Raw genomic sequence first — 25,476 nt, forward strand, 5'->3', positions numbered from 1 at the left:
TGTACACCAGCAGTTACCCAAGTTAAGAGAAAGATGACATCTCCTAAGTTAACACTATTAGGAAGAATCTTCCAATATTTTATGCTTCCCTGCTGGTTGTACCCTAATTATAATTACTGTAAAAACCCCTATGAGATGGAGAGGTACCAACAAATTCAGAAGCAAAACATAATATTTGAGAAAATTAGCCAACACACGAAGGAGAGTTATTAGGAATAAAGATAAGTCAATTACAATTTACTCAAAGCATATAAAAAATCCATTACTTTTGCATATAAAAGAGGAAAACAAGGGATTTCCTTAATTCTAAGGTGTTATTATTCAGTTCAGTTCAGTTCAGTCGCTGAGTCATGTCCGACTCTTTGCAACCCCATGAACTGCAGCACGCCAGGCTTCCCTGTCCATCACCAACTCCCGGAGTCTACTCAAACTCATGTCCATCGAGTCGGTGATGCCATCCAGCCATCTCATCCCCTTCTCCTCCTGCCCCCAAACCCTCCCAGCATCAGGGTCTTTTCAAATGAGTCAACTCTTCACATGAGGTGGCCAAACTATTGGAATTTCCGCTTTAGCATCAGTCCTTCCAATGAACACCCAGGACTGATCTCCTTTAGGACGGACCGATTGGACCGCCTTGCAGTCCAAGGGACTCTCAAGAGTCTTCTCCAACACCACAGTTCAAAAGCATCAATTCTTTGGCACTCAGCTTTCTTCACAGTCCAACTCTCACATCATACATGACCACTGGAAAAACCACAGCCTTCACTAGATGGACCTCTGTTGGCAAAGTAATGTCTCTGCTTTTGAATATGCTATCTAGGTTGGTCATAACTTTCCTTCCAAGGAGCAAGCGTCTTTTAATTTCATGGCTGCAGTCACCATCTGTAGTGATTTTGGAGCCCAGGAAAATAAAGTCTGACACTGTTTCCACTGTTTCCCCATCTATTTCCCATGAAGTGATGGGACCAGATGCCATGATCTTAGTTTTCTGAATGTTGAGCTTTAAGACAACTTTTTCACTCTCCTCTTTCACTTTCATCAAGAGGCTTTTTAGTTCCTCTTCACTTTCTGCCATAAGGGTGGTGTCATCTGCCATCTGAGGTTATTGATATTTCTCCCGGCAATCTTGATTCCAGCTTGTGTTTCATCCAGCCCAGCATTTCTCATGATGTACTCTGCATATAAGTAAAATAATCAGGTGACAATATACAGGCTTGACGTACTCCTTTTCCTATTTGGAACCAGTCTGTTGTTCCATGTCCAGTTCTAACTGTTGCTTCCTGACCTGCATAGAGGTTTCTCAAGAGGCAGGTCAGGTGGTCTAGTATTCCCATCTCTTTCAGAATTTTCCACAGTTTATTGTGATCCACACAGTCACAGGCTTTGGCATAGTCAATAAAGCAGAAACAGATGTTTTTCTGGAACTCTCTTGCTTTTTTGATGATCCAGTGGATGTTGGCAATTTGACCTCTGGTTCCTCTGCCTTTTCTAAAACCAGCTTGAATATCTGGAAGTTCACAATTCACGTATTGCTGAAGCCTGGCTTGGAGAATTTTGAGCATTACTTTCCTAGCGTGTGAGATGAGTGCAATTGTGTGGTACTTTGAGCATTCTTTGGCATTGCCTTTCTTTGGGATTGGAATGAAAACTGATCTTTTCCAGTCCTGTGGCCACTGCTGAGTTTTCCAAATAGGCTGGCATATTGAGTGCAGCACTTTCACAGCATCATCTTTCAGGATTTGAAATAGCTCAACTGGAATTCCATCACCTCCACTAGCTTTGTTCGTAGTGATGCTTTCTAAGGGCCACCTGACTTCACATTCCAGGATGTCTGGCTCTAGGTGAGTGATCACACCATCATGATTATCTGGGTCGTGAAGATCTTTTTTGTACAGTTCTTGTGTGTATTCTTGCCACCTGTTTTTAATATTTCTTCTGCTTCTGTTAAGTCCATGCCATTTATGTTCTTTATCGAGCCCATCTTTGCATGAAATGTTCCCTTCATATCTCTAATTTTCTTGAAGAGATCTCTAGTCTTTCCCATTCTGTTGTTTTCCTCTATTTCTTTGATCACTGAGGAAGGCTTAGAGGATGAGATGGCTGGATGGCATCACCAACTCAATGGACATGAGTTTGAGTGATTGCCGGGAGTTGGTGATGCACAGGGAGGCCTGGCGTGCTGTGATTCATGGGGTTGCAAAGAGTTGGACATGACTGAGCAACTGAACTGAATTACTTAGTACAATGCCTAGTACATGGTAAGTGCTCAATAAATATGAACTTCTGTGATGGCAATCAAGGTTATGTAACATGCCTGACAAGATTTGTTACCCTTTTAGTCTACTGTGATTAGATAGAATGACCAGAGTTGCCTCTATGTGAATTTTTATTGTAAGTTAGAGAGGAATCATTAACGTCATACATCTGTAGATAAAGGAAGTGGGGTCCATAAAAGTTAGATTATATGCTTCAGCTAGTAGGATCAGAACCAGACTCCAAGACTTCTAACTCTGGATCTAGTCTCTTAATCTTGGTATCAATCTATAATCTTTTTTAAAGGTGACTCTCCCAGTTAATATACTGAATACAAAGTACTGCTTATCTAATAATATGTAGAATTAATATTTCACACCTTAACCAACACAGTTTTAAAGCCCTAGACAGAAGTTCCTAATGCTGAAGTTCACCTTCCCCTATCCCAAGTGGTTCAATGATACGAAATTATTATTTGTCAGTTAACTGGAAAATTACATTATTCAGAGCATCTCATCCCACTGGCAAGATGGTGTTTCTGAAACTAAAATGACATGTTGGAGCAGTGATGAGGAAAACTCTACTAATAAAATTGGCAGCTGCTCTTCAAAGAACATTTGGTTCTTCCTACTCTGAGCTGTATCTCCATAATGATTCTCAACACGGCTGCACACGTGGATCCTTTGGGGAAGCTTTGGCAGACAAATATGCTGAAGTGCTGCCCTGAATGTCTTGGAGTAGGGTCCAGGCTTGAGAACTATTTACTGCCTCATCTCACCAAATTAGACCGAAGATTTCATCAGCAACAGCTATACTATTTCAATTCTCTATGTAACCAGCAAAATTTACAAATGAAATTTTTCTTTTTTATCATCAGAGAGCACAAGTTTGCTACAAGAGAACCAATGAGAATTAGTTCAGTATTCCATATGTGTTTTCACCATTTAAATCCTTACAACAGCCCTGCAAGGTAAGCTTAGTTCATCATAGCATCTTGGACTTACAGATAAGCTGCCCATAATTGTACCCACCTAGTAAATGGCAAACTGCCACTTGAACTCCTAATTCCTACATATCCCTAAGTCTTTAGACTGGACAGTCCTGCACGTTGTCCAGAAACGAGGGCCTTTCCTATGGTACAGTCTGGCCCAAGTGTGGTTTGTTAAGAGTGGTTCTGTGGTAGTGAAATGTACACAAGGTGAAGCAGATCCAGTCAGGGTGTTCTTCCTGAGGCCAGAAAGCCAAGAACAAGAGGAACCAAGGATTGCAAATCATTTGGGAAATAGAGTAAAAGTAATTTTAAAAGCTCATAGGTATATGATAATTTTTAAAAAACTGGGATACTTCAGGGTTATCTTACAGGATATTTTAGAATTTTTAGTCTTACTATCATATACTTAAGAAATGTAGTATATATCTTACTTCTCATGGTATCTGATCTGTCTCCTGTCCACTCTATCTCCCAAATGCCTGCCTGGTAGACCATAATGAGTAAAGTAATGAAGTTAATATATGTTGACAGAAATTTGAGAGAAAGAAAACAGTCTTTATCCAAATGACTGGTTATTGTTTGAGCTTTTGATGTAAGCAGTCTCTTAATAAATCAATAAAAAATTAGCCACTGAGCAGATATCATATTCTTGCTTCCTAACCCAGAGGTCAAATCCAAGTGGGAAGCAAATATATGATTTTGTGAGCTTGGAACCGGAGCAAAGATGATTTGATGGTTAATATTCATGCCTAAGAGGCTTCCCAGGTGGCTCAGTAGTAAAGAATCTGCCTGCTATGCAGGTGCAGGAGATGCCACAGGCTCAGTAACCTGGTTCAGGAAGATTGCCTGGAGGAGGGCATGGCAACCCACTCCAATATTCTTGCCTCAAAGAATCCCAAGGACAGAGGAGCCTGGCCGGGCACAGTTTATAGGGTCACACAGAGTCGGGCACAACTGAAATAACTGAGCACACACACATCGTGCCTAAGGCAGGCATCTACTCTTTGTTTGGCTTAAGTCTGATGGTCTGGGCAACCTGTCTCTAAACAGTCCCATTCTTGCTACCGCAAAGGGAGCAGAGGCTTGGAGAGGTTTGGGCCCTCCTCAAGTACTTACCTCAATTTTCACCAGACACTCTCAAAGTTACAAGTATTCAATCTTAGAAAATGTGTTCAGTCAGTCAGTTCAGTCACTCAGTCATGTCTGATTCTGCGACCACATGGACTGCAGCATGCCAGGCTTCCCTGTTGATCACCAACTCCCAAAGCTTTCTCAAACTCATGTCTATCGAGTCGGTGATGCCATCCAACCATCTCATCCTCTGTCATTCCCTTCTCCTCCTGCCTTCAATCTTTCCCAGCCTCAGGGTCTTTTCAAATGAGTCAGTTCTTCGCATCCGGTGGCCAAAGTATTCGAGTTTCAGCTTCAGCATCAGTCCTTCCAATGGCTATTCAGGACTGATTTCCTTTAGGATTGACTGTTTTGACCACCTTGCAGTCCAAGGGACTCTCAAGAGTCTTCTCCAACACCACAGTTAAAAAGCATCAATTCTTCGCACTCAGCTTTCTTTATGGTCCAACTCTCACATCCATACACTGGAAAAACCATAGCTTTGACTAGATGGACCTTTGTTGGCAAAGTAATGTCTCAGCTTTTTAATATGCTGTCTTGGTTGGTCATAGCTTTTCTTCCAAGCAAGTGTCTTTTAATTTCTTCTAATTAGAAAACCGTGTTGGTTACACCAATTCAATTGTACAAAGCCCAGACCCCCACCCCAACCCCTATTCCTACCAAACTGCAGCCCCTAAGTACCTTCTAGAAAAATTCTGAATTCTCCTTATAGGTATTTACTTGACAGTTATTTATTGAATAGCTACTAAGTGTGAGGTGCTCAGGATATGCCAGTGAAAACTAAACAAAAACTGCAGACAAAACTGCTGCCCTCCTGGAGCTTACATCCAAGTTGGAAGAAATATATGATAAATGTCAGATGGGAAGGGGAAGGGAGAATATTGAGAGTGGATAAAAGTGTTATAAAAGTTATAAAAACTACGGAAGGCATCACTGAGAAAGTGACATTTTCACGAAGTGGATGTGGCAGGGAAGTGTATTCCAGATCAAGGCAAAAGGCCAGAGATGGGAGACTGTATTCAAGAAACAGGAAGAGGCTGATGCGACGGAAACAAAGTTTGCAAGGAGAGAAGCAGGAAACAAGGTGATCAGAAGTAGCGCAATTCCAAAGGCTGGATTTATTTCAAGGGAGATAAGGCAATATTTGAAGGTTTAGAACAGAAAAAAGAAAAACATTTGCCATTTGGTGGGGGAGACATAAAAGTAATTGGTACAGAATACATAAGTGAAAATTAACTGTTTGGAAGCTTACCCTTAAGCTTGGTTAGAAGCACCAAGTATAACAGAGAGAAAAGAAAGATAGAACCTTATTTTGCAGGAAGCACTTAAGGACTTCAGAAAACAGTTTTTTTCAGGTAAAAATAAGCTGATGCAGTTTTACTGATCTGTTTACATGACGCAATTTGACTGATGCAGTTTACATGATGTAGAAAAGAGAACTGTATGTATGGCAGCCTTACTGACTTTGAAGAGAGTGGCTAAACATTTGTGAGGATTAGTTAGTTTGGGGGTGGGGGGTGGGGTGGGCTGAAATGTTAAATTAGAGACACTGAGAGGAAAGCTAATTAAGCACTGTTAGAGGTGTTGGAAAAGATTCATCTTTAGGTAACGAGCTGGATTAGATGAGGTTTGAAAGAATGCAAAAGTAATTTGACATTTTTATAGTTTAAGGATTTACTAAGTGTTTAATCATTGGAACCGGCTTAAATATGGAGGAACTGGGTTAACTGACAAGGGATTCAATACAGGCAGAAGGGTTTCTAAATGTTTCTATGCAACTCTGAAGTTTTTACATTTCTTTTACAATTATTTTGGGCAATTATTTGAAACTGTACTTATTTGAAGTTTCTGACTTCAGTGTCTTGTCCAAGCTTATTAAGACTGGCTCTTTCTTGTTTTTTAAAAACCATATCTTTCCTGAACCACTGTAAGTTGCCTATTACTCCTCAATCACTGAAACCTTCTAGCATTATGCTGAAACAGTTTTGGATTGTTTGATAAATATATGGAGAGTAACAAAATTTTCTCTTTTCTCTTGGTTTTGAGGAACTCATCTTCCTTTATAAACTCTTTAAAATTGGATTTCACTACTGATCCTTAGCCAGCCAGATCTCTAGTAACTGATACCCCTGAACCCTGAAGGTTACTTCCAAACCCAATGCCAAAACTTCAGAAAGCAGTTCTGTTAGGTTTTTTCAACTTAAAAATGCTATACTATGGCAACTTTGAGGAAAAAAATAACTACCTACCGGTCTGTGGACAGTTGTGCCGTTCAGTGTTAGGTGTAGAAAGATTATAACAAATGAAGGATCTAATATTTTAAGAGATTACTTCTCAGATCCCCATCTGAAATTGGATAGAACAGTAATTGTTACTTACAGCTAGTAGGATTCTTTTTGAGTATTAGGCAAGCAATGCATTTAAAATGCTGAGTACATTGCCCAGCAAATAAAGTGCTTAGCAATGTTAGCAACTGGGTAATCCATTATGGTAAGCACAGCTCCACTCTACCAATGGGGAAAAAGATCAAAAGTGACCTGAAGACCCAAAGTTTACAAAGAGGCAAAGCAGAAAAGTAAGTTAGTTCATTGCAACACATAACTGAGGCTTCTACTGTACCGTTCTACAACGTGCAGAGGGGATCAGGAAATGAAGAAGGAGACCTCTACACACAGACAGACCCCTGCTCCAAAACTGCAGGGTTAGGAGGGGAAGAAAAGGGTATGAAATCCAGAACAATAGAAGAAGTGCCAGTTCCCCAAAGAGTCAAAGACAAAGGTATCCTGGCTGCCTTCAATAAAGAATTTCTATAAAGACTCCTTCTCAAATCAAAAGGTGGCCTCTGGGCAATCCCTCGGCACCCATCTTTTACTTTGTATAACCATACACGCTGCTGAGTTTTCCAAGAATCTAGACCATCTGAACTACTGATTCACATGAAGGAATATGGGAGGCTTTAAGAGGTGGTATTCAGAATTTTCCTTGAAGGATTTCCCTGGAAAAGATGCTTTAAAAAAAAAAAAAGTCATAAGGTTAGTGCTTAAGTTTCCAACACTTCAGTAGAAGTGAAGAGTCAGTTAGACTTATATCCTAGGAATAAGACCAAAACACTGTCATTAAAGCTCTGCTGCTGCTGCTCCTGCTGAGTCGCTTCAGTCATGTCCAGCTCTGTGCAACCCCATAGACGGCAGTCCACCAGGCTCCCCCGTCCCTGGGATTCTCCAGGCAAGAACACTGGAGTGGGTTGCCATTGCCTTCTCCAATGCATGAAAGTGAAAAGTGAAAGTGAAGTCGCTCAGTCATGTCCGACTCTTCACAACCCCATGGACTGCATGCAGCCTACCAGGCTCCTCCGTCCATGGGATTTTCCAGGCAAGAGTACTGGAGTGGGGTGCCATTGCCTTCTCCCGTTAAAGCTCTAAACTTAGTCAATTACTTGGAATAAGGAAAAGGGCTGGAGGACCAACACCTAAAACGCTGGAAACAAAGACACATACACTTCCAGGTGTGGATTTTTATTTTCACAAAGAGACAACAATGCCTTCCCACATACAAGTATTTACAAAACCCAACTGATTCACCAATCTAGAACCTGGGTTTTTGTTTTTTGTTTTTCCACTTCTCAACATAGTTGGGAATATGGAAACATTAATACCAACACAATTCCCAGAGATGGAATTTATCCATCAAACAGTGCAGATTACCTAAAAGTGCACTTACCTGCACAACTCAGTCTAAGAACCTCAGTGATACAAATCTCATGGCCAAGGTTTCATTAATCTATTTGGTTTCATACCATGCAAACCTGAACAAGTGTGCTGCTACACTAAACTGAAAATTGGTTTTCATTTTACAATTAAAAAGGTTCTCAACGCTTTAGCAACTATACAGAATATGAAGGTTTATTTCAAAAAAGAGTACATTTCTTAAAACCAGGATACACAGATGCACTTAATGTAACAGTACCTTCTGCAAAAATAGGTTACATAATACTCAGAAATGCAAGGAACAATCTTATTTTCTAAAAATTAAACAGCAGACTTCTTAAGCTTAAACAGCCTTCAAAATGGAGGCTGAAAATTCTTGTTGATATGAAGTAACTCTAGAGCCTGACACCACAGAGCTAATGCTGCAAATTAAACCACTACCACACACCTGCAAACTACTCTTTATATTCACACAGCGTTAAACAAAATGGTTTTGATTCCTATCCTTTCCAATGTGTCTTGGTGCTGCAAGAAAAAAAGTTGAATGATACACAAAACTATTAAAAGTTACAACGGAACTATTTAAACATCTTCTCCAAAATTGAGAAAAGCAATCATGTTAAATTTTAAAAAAAGAGAAAAAGGAAAAGTCTGACAACTCTCAAGCAAGTCAGAGGTCCTCTTCATAAGTAGTCAAGTAAAGTTTATAGGAGATTTCAATAAATTATCTTGAAACCATGGCAGCAAGTAATTTTCAGAATCGTCGTGGAGGTACACCCTTAAATGGCTTAAATCCGGAGCCACTTCCTCTTGGCATGGAATTGCCACTGATTTGTACAATTCTATTAATTGGGGATGCATTACTGAAAAAAGGTTTAAAAGAAAAAATTGTCAGAGAACAAGAGAGAAAATAATGACAGCTAATACCTAAAAAGTGATTATTATTTAACAGACACTGTTCTTTGTACTTTACTCATATTAAATAGTTTACTTTTTTCAACAGTTCTGTGAGGTATGTATCATTACTAACCCCGCTTTCCTGATGAAGAGTGATACAGCATTTAAGTTACCTACCTAAGATCACAATGATTATCTGATAATAAACAGTAGCATAGGGATTTCAACTCTTACAGTCTTGTGTTAAACTCCTGCCACTTAGTAAGCCATGTCATGGTCTGCATATGAATGGACTTCTCAGAGTGTGGTCCCTAGATCTGCATCAGCATCAACTAGGAACTTGAACCTCTGAACTATAGGACATCATTTAAGAAATACTTTTGGAATTTCTTTTATATGAATAATGCAACACAGTAGGTATGAATAAATAATACAGGAGTAAAAACCCACCCCAAAACGCTGTAACAAATTTGGAAGATAAAAATCCATGGTGAAATGGTTTAAGGCTAAAACCTGATTAAAGAAAGGCTTGGATGCCAGGCTAAGTGATCTAAAGAAGCTATTTGTAGTTCTGGAGCAAGTAAATGGTGTAAGAAAACAGTCTCAACAGTTAAATTTAGAAATAATGTAAAAAAATGGAGGAGAGAAAAATATTGGGAAGATCGACAGGAGCTGAAATGAAAAAGAAGACAAAGCTACCACAAATATTTTTTTTAACTGAATCATACTTAGAAATTTATGCTAGGCAAGAAGAAAAATAAAGATGAGGCCCATATTTTTTCCAGTCTGGCACTGGCAAATTAAAAGAAGTTGGAGACAACAGAAACATAAAGATCTGAAACAGGAGGGGAATGAGTTTCCTTGTGACCTTGAATTTATTGACTCATCCAAGCATCTACATGGTGATCACAATATAATATAATAAAGAATAGTGTCTAAAATCCAACCATGTGAAGGAGCCAATAAAATAAATTTAAAAATTATGGTACATTAGAAAACAGAGGAATGTTTCAAAAAAGGAAAATCAAAAGGTTTTAATCACCAAAGAGCCCAAGAACTAAAAATAAATAAATAAATAAAGGAATCTGTATTTATCAAGAAAAAAGGTATGGGTGACCTTTAAAAACCAAGGAGAGGGGAAGGAGAGGGTGGGAAAAATCTGACATAAATACACTACCATGTGTAAAATAGATAGCTAGTGGGACCCTGCTCTATAGCACAGGGAGCTCAGCTAGGTGCTCTGTAAAGACCTAGATGGATGGGATAGGGGTAGGGGGTGCGAGGGAAGTTCAAGAGGGAGAGGATGTATGTATACATATACCTGATTCACTTCCTTGTACAGCAGAAACTAACACAATATTGTAAAGCAATTATCCTCCACTTAACAACGAAAAAGAGTGATGAGGCTGGGCAGGCGTAAGTATAACACTCACTTAAATTTGATGGTGGAAGCAACCAATACAATAGTAGTAACCGGGGTCAGTGAGCTAAGCCAATGTCTCTTCTAAGATAGATGAATGGGAAAGAATGAAGTGTATAGAAGAGATAGACCAAATACTTGTTAGCTGAGGGGTCACAATGGATATTGGTATGAAGAGAAAATAAAGCTCATCTCTTAGCATCTGAACAGGCTTTGGGGTAAATGTCCAAAAATTTTGATAAAGCTATTTGAGAAAGGAGGAAGCAGAACATACCTTCAGTTTCTTCTTCCTTTCTAAAAATTTTTGTAATGATAGTGAACAAGAAGATTGTTCCAATATGAAATTAATATTCCTGTCTACTGGATTCTGACATGTACACATACCTATATCAAGATGTATGCCAAAATACCAACTAATTAACTTATAATGAGGAATATTAACACCAGAGCATGAGCACAAACCCTGCATATAATCTCCTGGAGACTTTGAGTTAATATGAAGAAATACCTGGGCAGACCTACGGTTGTTACTCATTGTAATTCAATCTCTCAGAAACCATAACGACTTTTAAAGGAAAAAGGTTTGGTTGTATGCTGGCAGAAAAACTTGAACTGATTAACTACTTACCTCGTATGTTGTGTTATCATGCCTGCTCCTGTCCGGCCATCACCCATTCGCCTTGTATCATGATAGCCAGGCCCTTGAGAAGGTGGACCATGCCATTCTTTCCTTGGTCCACTTGTGTCCCGTCCATGGCGTTCAACTACATGTCGTTCTTCAGGATAGTGCTAAAGAATAACATATTAAAAGAAAACCTCAGCCTCAGGCCAATTTACTTATGCTGGTACACTTCTCATGTCAGAAAGAAATTAAGACGTCTGAGAAGATGAAAGAACGAATAATATGAAAAAAGGTTTCCATCTACTTTGAACTGGGAAGCTACTCAGGCTATAAGGGTAGAAAGGTAGAAAAGTAGAAAATGATTCAGCATTATTTCTATACCTTCTAACACCCATGTACTTTTTGACCCTTGAGTATTTCTGGATCTATATTTAATGCCTAGATCTCTACATGTGTTAAGAAGGCATACTGAGAGTTCAGAACCTTAACGACGATCAGGGTAGGGTACATGATCCACATGCAAATACCACATAGAAACAGGAGCTGTCATCTGAGTTTACACAGTACTAGTTATTGTTATGGCTCTTACAAGGCCTCACATCCATGAGTATTAAAAAAAAAGAATACTGAACATAAACAAAAACAGAGAACTAAGGATCTGAGGGAGGGAAAAAAAAAAAAAAGAGTCAAAAGTTCTGAAAGCCTACAGGAATCTGAAGGTGCTCTACAGATGCATACTGCTGTCAGAACAGCTCACAGACCCAACACCATGAAAAAGAAATTTCCAAGGGAGGAATAAGATCTTTCCCTAAAGATACCTTTTGCAAAAAAGGTAACTGAATGCAGAGGGGCTAGTCTATGAGACTGCGTTAAACTTTAAATAAGGCAGAATATCTGGATTATATTAAACAAATTTTAAAAAGTTCTATTCAGGGTATAGCTCAATGAATTGATCTACTGAATATTTCTACTTACTAGAAACACTGCAACTTATAAATCCCAGCAGGCCCAAATCTGTTTCAAAAATGTTTTGTATGAAATGGAAAACACAAAGCAGTATTAACTAGAATGCCTAGAGATTAAAAAGTTTTCTGGTAAAAAGTTGTTACAAAACCACAGAGCACCAGAGGATAATAGAGGTTGAAGGATGGATACACACATATACATACACTTCAGAATTCTTTTCTGTAATTTGAGAATATTCTATCTTCACTACTGTCAACCTATATTATGCCAGTTATTTCATCAACAGAATGCTTTCAAATCAGGTAAAAGCTCATTTGAATTGCAAACAGATGTCCTCTGTTCATTAACTTACAAAATATTCATGTCAATAAAGTGTCACAAGAGTAAAAAGCAATTAAAAAACACAAAATATTCCACTTACCTACCTCTAAAAATAAAAGAACAAAAAAGAGACAAGTGTTTTATTTCAATAAATTCTACACTTTATTTAGTTAAGTAGGAGGAAAGAGAGAGTATTATTTAAAGGAAAAAAAAGGAAAAAGATGACAGAAACACAAGTACAGGTCAAAGATTTTCCATCCAGTTTGAAAATCTCAATTTCTTAAGAAATAAAGCCAAAGTCATCATTAAGAAGGTTCATCTACCAAATACAACAATTCTCAAATTTCAGCAGGAATTTTAATAAAAATTTCAGGGATTAAGTCAAATTATTATGTTGTACACTTTAAACTTACACAGTTTTGTCTGTCAATTGTATTTTAAAAAACTAGAATTAAAAAAAAAACTTCAGGGTTAGTATTCTGCTTCTCTGGACTACTATGTTCAACTACTGTCTTGAAAATACAAAAGGGACTTCCTGGTAGTCCAGTGATTGAGAATCTGCCATCCAATGCAGAGTACTCAAGTTCTATCCCTGGAGAGGGAACTAAGATCCCACATGCCACAGAGAAACTAAGCCCATGCACTGCGACTTCTCAGCCCGCCTACTCTGGAGCCTGCACACAACTAGAGAAGCCCACGTGCTGCAGGCTGCAACTAAGACCTGATGCAGGGAAACAAAGAAGAAATATATATTTTTTAAATACAAGGAGCATTAAGACCTTTCGTGAGAAATGAGTCTGCCAATCATGCCAACCTAACTAGGTCACGCCCAAATGATACTATAAATACAATGTCTCAATGAGTCCTCTAAATTTATTTCTGGAGAATTGACAATAAACTGTCATAAGCACTTACCTGTGCTCCACTTCCTCGGTCGGTGATTACTCCTCTGTCTCCCTCCCTGTTTCCATAGCCAGAAGCATTACTGCGAGTCCCAGGAGGAGCCCCTCTTACACTGTGCCCTGATACTTCTCTCCCAGATCGTTCTGGCCTTTCAACTCTGTCAAACAAAATTCAAGAACATATACAATCAAACTCTAACCTTTTTTGAAAAACCCAAGTGCTTTATTACCACCATTAGCTAGGCATTAGAAACTATACAAATACCTTGTTTCCCGTTTGTCAGTGGACATGCCTCCTTCAGCCTTCCAGGAGGTTGGTCTAGATGGATTGGGCCCTCCTTCTCGAGGATGTCTAGGGTGGGTGGTATCAGGTCTGTCATGAATGATCACTGTTCTCCTCTCATCTCGTTCTCCTCGTCTGTCTGTTTCTCGAAGTTCGTTTCTTGGTGGTGGAGGCTCGTTTCTTCTGGAATCACTGAAATTTTTGGGATACCTTTCAAAACCTAGATCTTCTCTTCGGGCAGAAGGACGTGGTTTTTTCCCTTCACTTTGACCAACAAAACGTTCTCTCCTGTTATCCAAAACAAAGAACATAGGTTTTGAGAAGTAAGTACTTGGTCTGATTCTTCTTAACTTTATTTGCATAACCTACAATAAGAACACCTTCTTTAAAAAATAACTTAAGGCAAAGTGAACAAAATAGCCACAATTATTGATTGTAATGGGGCTTCCCAGGTAGCTCAGTGGTAAAGAATCTCTATCAATGCAAGAGAAATGGGTTCGATCCCTGGATTGGAACGATTGCTTGGAGGAGAAAATGGCAACCCACTCAACTATTCTTGCCTGGAAAGCCCCATGGACAGAGGAGCCTGGCGAGCTACAGTCCACGGGGTTGCAAAGAGTCAGACACGCCTAAGCACGATGATGACTGAGCATAATAACCTATGTTCTTTTAAACTGAGCTAAATGTCTGGCATGAAGGGTGGTTTTTTGGCATACAAGGGAAATTACATCAAACACTCAAGTCACTACCAACCTGAAGGATATTTTACTATTCTTCATAAGGAGGCACATCCCAAGGTAACAATACTTTTACTTAGTTTTAAAGGTTAAGAAGATAAAGCCTACCTACTTAAGCATGTTTTGGTGGCCTATAAAACTAATTCTGAATACAGAATCACATTCTCATTAACAAATAGAAAAACCAAACATGATTTGTTCTGAATACTCAGTTATAACCTGTACTTAAGATTTTAATAGAGAACCAAACTATCACTAATAAGGCTCATACACCAAATACAGTAATTTTCAACATATTCATTTACCTATCAAAAGAGGAAGACGGAATTGATGAACTCTCAGGAAACCTGCCCCTCTCTCGGTGGTCAAAGTCATTAAATCTATTCTGTTGCCGAGAGTAGTCAGATCCATGGCCAAATCGTGCATCTGTATCTAGAGACAACTTTTTATTCTCGCTCCAGTAAGGATCATCCCGCCTTGAAGAGAAATATTTGCTCGTTTATATAAATTAGTTTTACAGCAACAAAATAACACCTATTGGAGTCATACATACCACATGCTAGGAACTGTGGATACAGAGGGCTAATAAACTCAAGACAAAACATTCTTTTGTAAGAACAAGCTAGCAAAAAATTATCAAATTATATAAAGTTATACAGTGTTAGAGGAATTTCACAGAAAATAATTGAAAAACTGTTCTCAAATTACTAAATGAGAAAGGCAAATAAGACAAATACTTGATACCATTCTAAAATAAAATGCTAACCAGGAAGAGCATACAACACTTCTGGTTATACTTAACTTTGGAAAGGATAGAGAGTTAGTCCCAAGCACAATTCATTCGCTCCGCTCCACTTATTTCTCAACACAATCAACTAAATCTCACAGAATTTATACTAAGAAAATTAAATTACTATATTTTGAAGTCTATTAAGAACTATGAATGCAAACAAATAACAGAATCTATATTTTAGTGTTCCCAAGTTTGTGACTTTGATTTCTGTACTGTCTGTACTACCCTGTAAGAATTTTCAAGACAGGTCTGAGTTTGAGCGCCATTATTAAAGTCTACCATGTATTCAATATTTCAAGTCATAGTGGAAAACATTTGGCAAAGAAAGGAAAATGGGGTGGAGGCGGAATGGGGAAAATTTTTCTTCTACTTGAAAATCCACTGATGTCCAATTCACTACTGCAGTCATTCCATCCCTCTTGATCATGAGCTTTTATTCCAGCAACAGGTGCCTGTGCTTTCTAATTCTACAGTCTTAGCATGAAAGGAATGAGCGAGCAAGTTTAACTGTTAAAGAAAGCAAGCAACTACCTATGATCTACATCACGTGGGCGTTTCAAAGAATTCCTTTTTTCTTGTTCATAACGAAGCTGCTGCTGTTGCCTTCTCAGTTCCTCTCGTTCTCGAGCAATACGTTCAGCTTCCTTACGACGTTCCTTCAGACAACATAGAAGGAAGAACCAACCAATGCAAAATGAAAACATAAGGTAAGTATATATGCAACCTTGCTTTAATCCTATCATTAAGAAAACATAAGCAAGCATCAGGCAAAAGACAAACCTGGGACAAAAAAATCTGACTTCAGTAATTGCAATCTAAGCTATGACTACTGTTCTATAACATTAAAAATAACAGAGACTGGGTGGTAAAAACTGGCAAGTAATTTGGAAGGTCAGATTTAGTTTAATAATTTGAAACAAAAGCACCTAAAAGTAACTAGAGATAAAATTATTAATAAGACTAAGTGTCCTAAAACCCTGGATGCAATTCTGCAAAGAGAGGCATTGTTTCCTTCCAGCCTTGGGGAATCATTCCCACTATAATAAGGAAATAGTTATTATTTTCTAAGAATGGGATAGTGACAGAGCCTGGATTACAACTACTCTGGACTCATAGTCCTATGCTCAGACTATTAGGCTGCCATGATACGCAGAGTTCAAATTATTACCAATTGGCTAGAACAAAGTCATGACTAAGTGTAGTTTTAATTAGCACCTAATTCACTGTTATCTCAGGGACACTTAATAAATGCTCATTAGCTGAACTTATTCTATAAAAGCTTTACAGCATGTAAAGCAAATTTCAGGGCAAAAATCACAGGGTTTGAAAAAGGTCAGTTATTTAAGATGAAAAGATTTTCTGACTGCACCTGTTCAATACGAATGCGTTCCCTTTCCAAGCGTTCGCGTTCCATTCTCTCTCTCTCTAGTTTTTGCCTTTCAATTTCTAGGCGCTCTCTCTCTCTCTGTAAGCGTTCCCGTTCTTCCCGTTCACGAATTATTCTAATGCGTTCTCGCTCTCGACGCTCTCTTTCTGCAATCTCTCTTCGTCTAACAAAAATCAGTATTTAGAAATACTTAAATTATGCTAGCACTGTGTGAAAGAGAATAGCTTTTGAATTTGTATTTTTCCTTGAGGTTGAAATTTTATACTTCGACTCATTCTAAATAGTTTTAATGTAATTGGAAAGAGAACTCAAAATAAAACTTTAAACAGATTTCAATACTGTCACTTATTTAAGACTGTCACCTGAACAATTTTACAGAGTAGTTGCCTCTTAGATGATTCCTGTTTAAATAAAAATCCCACTATAATAGCCCATTAATTAGTCAACATCTTTAAAAGGATATTCTACATATATGAATTTACTAAACAACAAACTTCTGTTTTTGATAGAAAAATTTCCAGTATCTAGGATATATTCTATCTCCTAAGTAAGCCTGAGTTTTGTTGAACTGGGATCACAGCCACCAATGTGAATTACAGCAAATGCTATACTAAATGGCTGCCCTCATGGCCTCTTTTGGAGTGTTCACAACCCATAATAGATGGCTCTAGATAACACGTTTCTTTGAGTTCAAATATGTGCTCAACTAAATTATTATATTAAGACTTTTAATAGTGGGTTATTTTTGTTTGTTTTTAATCATTTCCTCACTTTAAGGCACCCAGTGTATTCTGTCAATCAGCATGTCTTCTCCTAGTAACCCAGTGGTTTTCAATGGTTCAGTACAGCCACAGTGGACGAGCATTTCTAATTTTAACAATGACCAAGGGGGCTGTTACCAGCCATTAGTTAAGGGGACCAAGGATTCTACATATGTTTTGATGCATGGCATAGTCAAGATAATCCTGCATCACAAAGAACCATCCAACACTCCAAATACCTTTCAAATGCCATAATGTAATTCATGTCATCAAAATAAAATCACTTCTAGGAAAAAAAAAAAAATCTGGCCCTAGCATTTAACTCATTGTTAATAAATGCTAGTTTCATTTCCTTTGGCCTTTTATGTACACTAAAGTTTCCAGGAATGCAGCTCCACATAAAAAGAGGAAAAATTACACCTTCTTGAGAACTTCACCAAGAGTTGTTCACCATTTCAGAAGTCATTCCATAACATCAACACTACTCCTGGTATTTGACTCACCAATATGACAAACCGGTATCAATCTGTGTTTGTAGCTGTCACATTCTCACTGAGTCTTAAGAGAGGTGCAAACATCTGACTACTTCATTAGATCTTGTAGAGCGTCATGCCTAAACATTCATATCTGGAATATATGCTTCATTATAAATTACTTTTATGTTTTCTTCATATTAGAGTTAAGGCTTTATATTGTTATTTTTTGTATATTTGTATAGTATGTTACATATCAATTTCATTTCAGATTTGTAAAGAAGGTGCTACAATTTTTTTTGTTTTATTATTATGAAACGGGCATTGGTCTGATAGGTTTGAGAAATGCTGCCTAATAACTCCCAGTTTCACTCTTCTCTCAGCTGTGGTCATCTGAACAGGAAGCCAAGCATACTGAGACTTCATCAAAAAAAAAAAAAAGGTTCTGAGTATGCAAGAATTGGAGAAGACAATGGCAACCCACTCCAGTACTCTTGCCTGGGAAATCCCATGGACGGAGCAGCCTGGTAGGCTACAGTTCATAGGGTCACAAAGAGTCGGACATGACTGAGTGATTTCACTTTCACTTTTCACTTTCATGCACTGGAGAAGGAAATGGCAACCCACTCCAGTATTCTTGCCTGGAGAATCCCAGGGAAGGGAGCCTGGTGGGCTGCCATCTATGGGGTCGCACAGAGTCGGACATGACTGATGTAACTTAGCAGCAGCAGCAGCAGCATGCAAGAATTATTTCCTTTTAGTAAACTGTGTGGCAATCATGGTATTATTTAAGTTGCTAAAAGTGTATCTGGTAGTTCCTAGCACACTTCTGAATGAATAGATGAAATTCCATAAGTGACCATTCAACAATACAGGTTAGTATTTGTAAATTTATATTATGAAACACTTTCACAAGAAAATTTTAAGTGGCATCCAAAAATCGACAGCAAACTGGCACTCGTGATGAACTTGAGATACAGCCACTAAAAGTAGAAATGTTTTGTTCTCATTTTGTTTTAAAGAGAATGCCTGCTTTAGGACAGAGTTTGAATGCAATAAGGTTCACAGGTTAAATCTTCCTTTACTTGGGCTCTAATTCAAAGTACAATAAATTTTTCCTACAATGTCAATGTATTATTTGGCCATTACAGCTTACATTAAGACTATCTTATATCAAAATCCAAATTTGCCTTCAAAGTCATGTTTTTTTATGGCGGCAGCTTTGAAGAAGTAGAGGAAAGAGCATTGGACTTGGAGTCAGAAGACTTGGGTCTGAGTCCCGACTCTGCCACTCATTAGCCATGTGGCATTGAAAGAGTCATTTAGCCTCTCTGGGCCTCCATTTTTTTCATTTATATAATGGACATAACTAACCTTATAGAACTATTGAGATAGAGATAATAGATGCAAAGGTATTTTGTAAATTGTAAAATACTATGCAAACTAAAGAAATCATTAGGTTTTACTTCTTAAAAGTGACAAATATCTTTCTATAGAAATACAATTTCCAGAAATCTGGTTTATAACTAATGTTAAAGATACACCTATAGTTAAAAACATACCTATAGTTAAAAACAGGTATAAAACAGACTCTTTTCCTACCTTCGAAGTTCCATTGCTCGCCGCAATCTTTCAAAACGAACCAAATGTTCTCTCAACCTTTGTTCCTTCATCTTTTCAAAAGGCAAGATGTCTTTCCTCCTGTAGTCTTTGTCCCTTTTTTTATCTAAGCTAGCCCTCTCCTTTTCCATGCTTCTTCCATGAATCTATAGGGAAAAAAAATTGTTAACAGGACTAGAAGTTAAAATAATTTTTTTTTTTCAAGTTGAGCTGGTAATTTAAAAAGCTTAAATGAATAATGACATTCCCCTTTTCTTAGGTTTTCTATCATGGACACATGCAAAATGGTTACAGATAACTGAATTATCTTCTTTTGGAAACAAGCAAAATAGTATACAACATCCCTATCAGGGACTTACTTTCTCATATCTTCCTCTTCTTGATGGCCTACAATGATCGCCTTTAGTTTGGTCTAGTATTACCATATGTCCTGGACTCTTTGAACCTAAGAGAAAAAAATTAGATAAGCAAATGTCTGAAACTATTCTCATCAAAAAGAAAATATAATGTAAGTATGCTGAATTCTTAAGACAACCAAATATTTACAAAACAATACATGATATAAAAAACTTATTCTATGAGAAATGTAAAGAGTTATTAAAACTTGATCCACTAATGTAAATACTTTCAAAGATACCAAAAGATCAACTCTTCTATTCTTCTATTATTCAATAATTCTTCTATTATTCAATGACCATTTTCAGTCAGCCCAGATTTAACAGTAAATGGGCTTAGGTGGAAGAAGACAGCTGTTTCCCAGTCCTATTAGATCATTTTCTACCACAGTGACATCTAACAAAGTTTAAATCCTTTTCTAGATTGTATTCTTAAGTTTCCCCTTTCACTGTAAAAATTAAGCTGCAGATGCATTAGAAAGGGACTGAGTAGAAAGGCACATAGCATACTTATTCGTTTCTTTTCTTCACTTTTTTTAATCGATTCTGAAGTCTGGCCACTTGATCCATTATCATTCTTCTCATCTTTACCTTCTGTTTTCTTAGCATCCTTGCCTTCTTTTTTTTCAGTTTTCTCAGACAACCTTTTCTCTTCTTTTTTGACCGAGGCTTGTGTCCTGACCATATCACCCCACACAAGAAAACAACAAGATGAGAACTACTTCATCAATGTACCAAAAAAGTCTATAGGCTAATTGACAAAATAAATCCTTACTTGCTACTTCTATCACTCATATTTTTTTTGTCTCCAGAACTTCTTGAACTACTCTTTTCATCAATTTCTTTCTTTAATTCTTTCTTAGAAGGATCACCTTTAACCTGAAAAGTTTAAACAGGAAGAAAAAAATATATAAATTTTATTTTTTTTCTGGAGTGCATGGGCTCTCTAGTTAGATTCGTAGGCTCAGTAGTTGTAGTTTAGCAGCCCTGAGGCATGTGGAATCCTAGTTCCCAACCAGGGGTCGAACTCGCATCCCATGCACTGGAAGGCGGATTCTCAACCAAAGGACTACCAGCGAAGTCCCAAATATGTAAGTTTTAAAGTTACATATTTATGTTTGTAAAAAGTATGTGGATGGTAAAAAAAAAAATTGGAAAACAGAAGTAAAATAATTAAAATGAATATATAAAAATAAAAAATCATTCCCAATTCTACTCCTTACTAGTGTAATATTGTTAAATTGAGAATTACTATTGTTTAAACAGTTAAGCAAGCTTACTTTTTCAACAGAAATTAGCTGTCCATGCAGCTCAGTGCGATGAAGATGTGCAATACATCTGGACACCTCTGTGCTTGAAGACATAGTTACAATGCCATAGCACTTGGCCCCAGGACTTCGAGCATTTGTGACTACTTTTGCACTCAGAACCTATAAAAATGAGATTATACTTTAGTTTTACAGTTTCACATACATTTCTATGATAAAACTTCAGAATGCAGACTATTCAAATTAAAGGATATGTTCAGGAGTATAAATTCAGGATAAAGAATAAATTGAGGACAATATATATTATTGTTTTATATTCTTGGACTCACCAAGTACCTTGCCTATAATATTCAGGGGAACAATTTAAAATGTTAAAAATCCATTTAACCTACTTTTTTTTTTAAATACATTGCCAAAACACAGTGAGTCACATCAAGGAAGTAATGGCACAATTAACAAAAGCAAAGAAACAATATTTTCAATTAGATTTGGACCAAAATTTCCCTATCAAAGGCCCACCCCTAATCTCTTAAAGATATTAAAACAAAAAGGGTCTGGGTAAGTGTTAACACTTTTCCATAATGAGTCTCTCAAAAATAGTCTCCCACACATGAAAAAGCAGCCTTAAAAATATACTCCACAAAACACACTCTAAAAAGACATATTTTCCATTTATGTACTTTTAAAATGTATACTAATATAAAAGTGACTTATACTTCAGCTCTATAAAATGAATAGCTAAGAGAGACAAGGCAGGGATGGTTGAGAGAAGAAAAGTGGGAAAGAACAATCTAGTGCTGAACAAAGAGGAACACAGACACAATGTCAGGAAGAGGAACAGAGAGAATCTGGTGTGAGTAGCTGGAAACTATCAGCTTATATCTCAACTCTGGGAAGAGTGACTTGCCCCAAGAGCAATTTCATGTTATAAGTACATGGTTTCCTTATATAGTTTTAGCCCTAATTAAATTGCTGGAAACAGAATCAAAAATATACCAGAAACTGATCATGGGACCACAATTCTCAGTGTTTTGTATCTGACATCTACAAGAACCTCCTTACTCTGCAGGCAATTCTCTTAATTAGAAGGAAAAAAACAATTTCTAAAATCAATAGGATAGATTTTTGTAACATTCATTAATGGCTATTTACTGATATTGGTGGTCATTAATTTAATAAATATTTGAAAGCCTATCATGTGCATACATAGTAGTTAAGACCCCTGCTATCAAAGAGTTTACAGCAGAGTTGATTACATATATGATGCATATTGAAAGCTATAATGTAAAAGGAAATAATGAGCGCCCTAAGGGATGCAGATCAACTACAATTTAATTCAACAGCTATTAATTGAATATTCAATTCATTTAATTATCAACTAGTTTTCTTTTTCATTAGGTCTCCCCTTATATGCCAGAAAAACTTCTCCTGATCAACCAACCACAGTAAAGCCTCTTTTTTTGCTCTCTAAACCCTGCACTCTTCCTTCATAGCACATATCAAAACTTCTGATTAAGTCTATTTACCAGTTTTACATTCTTCTGCACCACTGTACTGGAATTTGTATAATAAAAGGGACCACATCAGTTTTGGGGTTCCACCCCATATTCTATATCCCAGTGCTTCTATTTTCCAGATGACCAGATCAGCCTCAGCAATTTTAGGGCCAAGATAAATCATGATGAATGTGATGAAACAAACTCAGTCATTCCTTGGCTTAAATGGGCTCAAAAAATGAGCTTTTACTACAAAGATTCCCAGGGCTCAGAGTGAGATTATAAGATATAGTAAAACTCATGATTACCACAGAACTAAATAACTATGCCTATCACAGTCCTGAGAGAGACAAGAAATTAGATTTTATATGTATTGTTTTGAATACCACTTCTGTTTAAAATGGACATAGAAATATGGATAAAAAGATAAAAAGAATGTACCTTTCCATATTTGCCAAAGAGGTTCTTCAAATCAGCAGCTTTGGTATTAGAGGAAAGTCCACTAACCCAGATATTTTTAGTTGAGCTTCCACTGCTACCACTAGCACTAATTGTACTTCCTAGAATAGATTTAATATCAGAAGTTTAAATTTCTCAATTGGAAATTTTTTAAACAAAATTATTAGGGCTATAAACTTCCAAAATTATAAAAGCCTCTAATTTTGACAGCATGACTTCACTACATCAAAATCCTACACATCTACTATAACTAAAATTGAGCACAATAACATAACACAAACATGTCTGAATTTGTACATTTTCTACTGCATGAGTTTTAAGACAAAGTGGGTAAAAAAATCAGTTATATGTCTTGGACTTTTGTTGTTTAAATTCATATATTTATATTCAACCACTGCACTAAATTCAGGCAACCAGGAAGCAGACTGCTTAATTACCTACACCTGTTGTGGGCTTTAGCTCCAGAGACATTGAGAGCACAAAGGGAAAAGTCAAACAAACGGATAAACTGTTTTCAAAAATTTAAATGTTTAGTAACAAAGACTAGCCAACAGTTCATCCTCATTTTGTATTACAGAAAGGGTAAGAGAAAGTGAAAATTACATGCAACTAGAAAACCCTGGATTAAAAAAAAAGTCTTCTAAAGCAAATCAATTACAAAGATCAGAGACCCCAAAAGTCTTTAGAAAAGGTAAATGGTTCTATGAACTATTTCTGCACTATTTCTATCCACAAATTATTGTTTCATACAGATAAATGCCATTTCTTAAAATATATTCCTGGTAAGTTACCCTTCAGTATTTTACTTCCAATGTGCTATTATAAAAAAGGAATGTTCATTTCATCATTTGGAAAACAGTTCTTACCCACTTTAAGAGAAACAGTATCTAAGCAATAAAAGTAACAATTTTTATAACTTCATGGTATCAAATATAGAAAGAGTAAAATGTTTAATGCTTTAAAAATTACAAGCCACAAGTTTTAAGAACTTCTATCAGTGTACTTATGAGAAGACAAAACACGCCTGATTCAAATATTTTAAATATTAATGATTGCTGCATTTCTGTTCTTAACAAATATAATTATCAAAGGAAATGTTTTATCTTATGAAACGTTAACTAGAAGTTCGTGTATCTTTTATATTTTACCAGTAACACCTGGCCTACATATTCCTCTTGACTTGAGAAAAAAAATTTTAATGATAGGAAGTTAACATTTAATTAAGACTACACTAAGCTTCTAAATTTAAAGGATAATATTTAATAAATTTATTATTATCTTATCCATTAACCAAAACTGTAAGGGATGTAGGTAATGCAATTAATTGTCAATTACTAAGTCAATCACTAAAATTTCTAATTATTAAAATATGCCAACAAAATATACTAAAAAAAGATAAGGGACACATAACATTCCTTTTTTTAGGCACTCAAGAGGCATTTTTCGATTCTGTAGTACCCAAATGCTGTTATTCTTCCCTTAAAGTGCTTTTTTAAAACACAAGAAATATTTTTCACATATACAGCATATATAAGATGAAACTAAAGCACATGATCAGGAGATAAGCAGAGACTTCCCAGTAACAAAGACTAATCAAATAATGCACCTTTAAACTTACAAAATTTAAAAATAAAACTACTTTTCTACATAAAACTTTCATCAATGCAAAGTAAGTCAATTAGGAAGTAAATTCTGAAGAATTAAAATCCTATAAACTGGCTATATTAACAGTTGTGTGCCCTGATTTAAAGAATCAAAAAAGTAAAACCAAATGTCGAGGCTAACTTGCTTTCAGCTCCACAAATACTATTTATATCACACTTCCTACTAGCCAGAACAAGAAAAAGATCGTGCAAGTGTGTGGGGGTTACAAGTGATAATCAAAGGTGAAATACTTCTGAAATTTTAAGAAATGAAATGTCTATTATATGAATATTCAATAGATACTTAGAACACAATGTAAAAAATACATAGCAAATATATTTAACTCAAATTCATACCGGTTTATAAATTAAATAATTAAGAAAGTAATGCTTCAATCACACTTGAGAATTTGCTGTAATCTAACTCCACTGTTCACACAAAAGCCACCAAAAAATTTACTATGTCAATTTTTAAGGACTAAATGTCAAAAGAAACCCTAGACAATAACTACTTTCTAAAGAAAACATTCAAATTATCACTGAAATAAGCAGGAAAAAATACATTACCTTTGTCATCTTTGGATGATGTCTTGCTGTCTTTAGATTCCTTTGAAGAGCTACAGAAGCAAACCACCAGAAGAAAATTGAAAACAAAAAAGCAAAAACAAAAAGAACAAAAAGAACAAAAATCGAACAGCTTGATATTGACTATATTTCAAACCACTGCTATCCATACAAATTAACAATTCCAAAAGCCTAGATTAGGTTATTTGAACAAATGATTCCCTTAGGATTCTTGCACTGATTTTCCCCAAGATTCCTGAAGATCTAGATTTTCTGACAATTCTATTCAGTGGATAAATGGCCATCTTCTCCAGATTTCAGGACTGGGACTTGACTTCATTTGTGTTCTTAGGACTGATAGTTGTTCATTAACCATCATCACAAGGA

General features: G+C 36.7%; 1 protein-coding gene across 9 annotated transcripts in view; it reads right to left on the reverse strand.

The window, feature by feature from the left end:
- Positions 1-8,256: 8,256 nt before the first annotated feature.
- The window catches only part of SLTM (SAFB like transcription modulator), a 43,413-nt gene continuing 26,193 nt past the window's right edge, over positions 8,257-25,476 (reverse strand). For 8 of the 9 annotated variants that reach the window (XM_025295690.3, XM_025295687.3, XM_025295681.3 and 5 more), the window contains 14 exons: positions 25,093-25,142; positions 22,865-22,983; positions 20,940-21,089; positions 20,435-20,538; positions 20,170-20,336; positions 19,624-19,709; positions 19,247-19,410; positions 16,393-16,573; positions 15,555-15,679; positions 14,536-14,706; positions 13,476-13,781; positions 13,224-13,368; positions 11,028-11,188; positions 8,257-8,945 (listed from right to left, as the gene is read on the reverse strand). In XM_025295690.3, the coding sequence (XP_025151475.1) occupies positions 8,837-8,945; positions 11,028-11,188; positions 13,224-13,368; positions 13,476-13,781; positions 14,536-14,706; positions 15,555-15,679; positions 16,393-16,573; positions 19,247-19,410; positions 19,624-19,709; positions 20,170-20,336; positions 20,435-20,538; positions 20,940-21,089; positions 22,865-22,983; positions 25,093-25,142 (2,038 nt within the window). In that variant the 3' untranslated portion in view covers positions 8,257-8,836. The remainder of the gene's footprint in view (positions 8,946-11,027; positions 11,189-13,223; positions 13,369-13,475; positions 13,782-14,535; positions 14,707-15,554; positions 15,680-16,392; positions 16,574-19,246; positions 19,411-19,623; positions 19,710-20,169; positions 20,337-20,434; positions 20,539-20,939; positions 21,090-22,864; positions 22,984-25,092; positions 25,143-25,476) is intronic. The other variant, XM_025295683.3, reaches the window with a different exon arrangement.

The sequence above is a fragment of the Bubalus bubalis genome, chromosome 11 (assembly GCF_019923935.1).
Source record: "Bubalus bubalis isolate 160015118507 breed Murrah chromosome 11, NDDB_SH_1, whole genome shotgun sequence".
In the NCBI taxonomy this organism is placed as follows: Eukaryota; Metazoa; Chordata; class Mammalia; order Artiodactyla; family Bovidae; genus Bubalus; species Bubalus bubalis.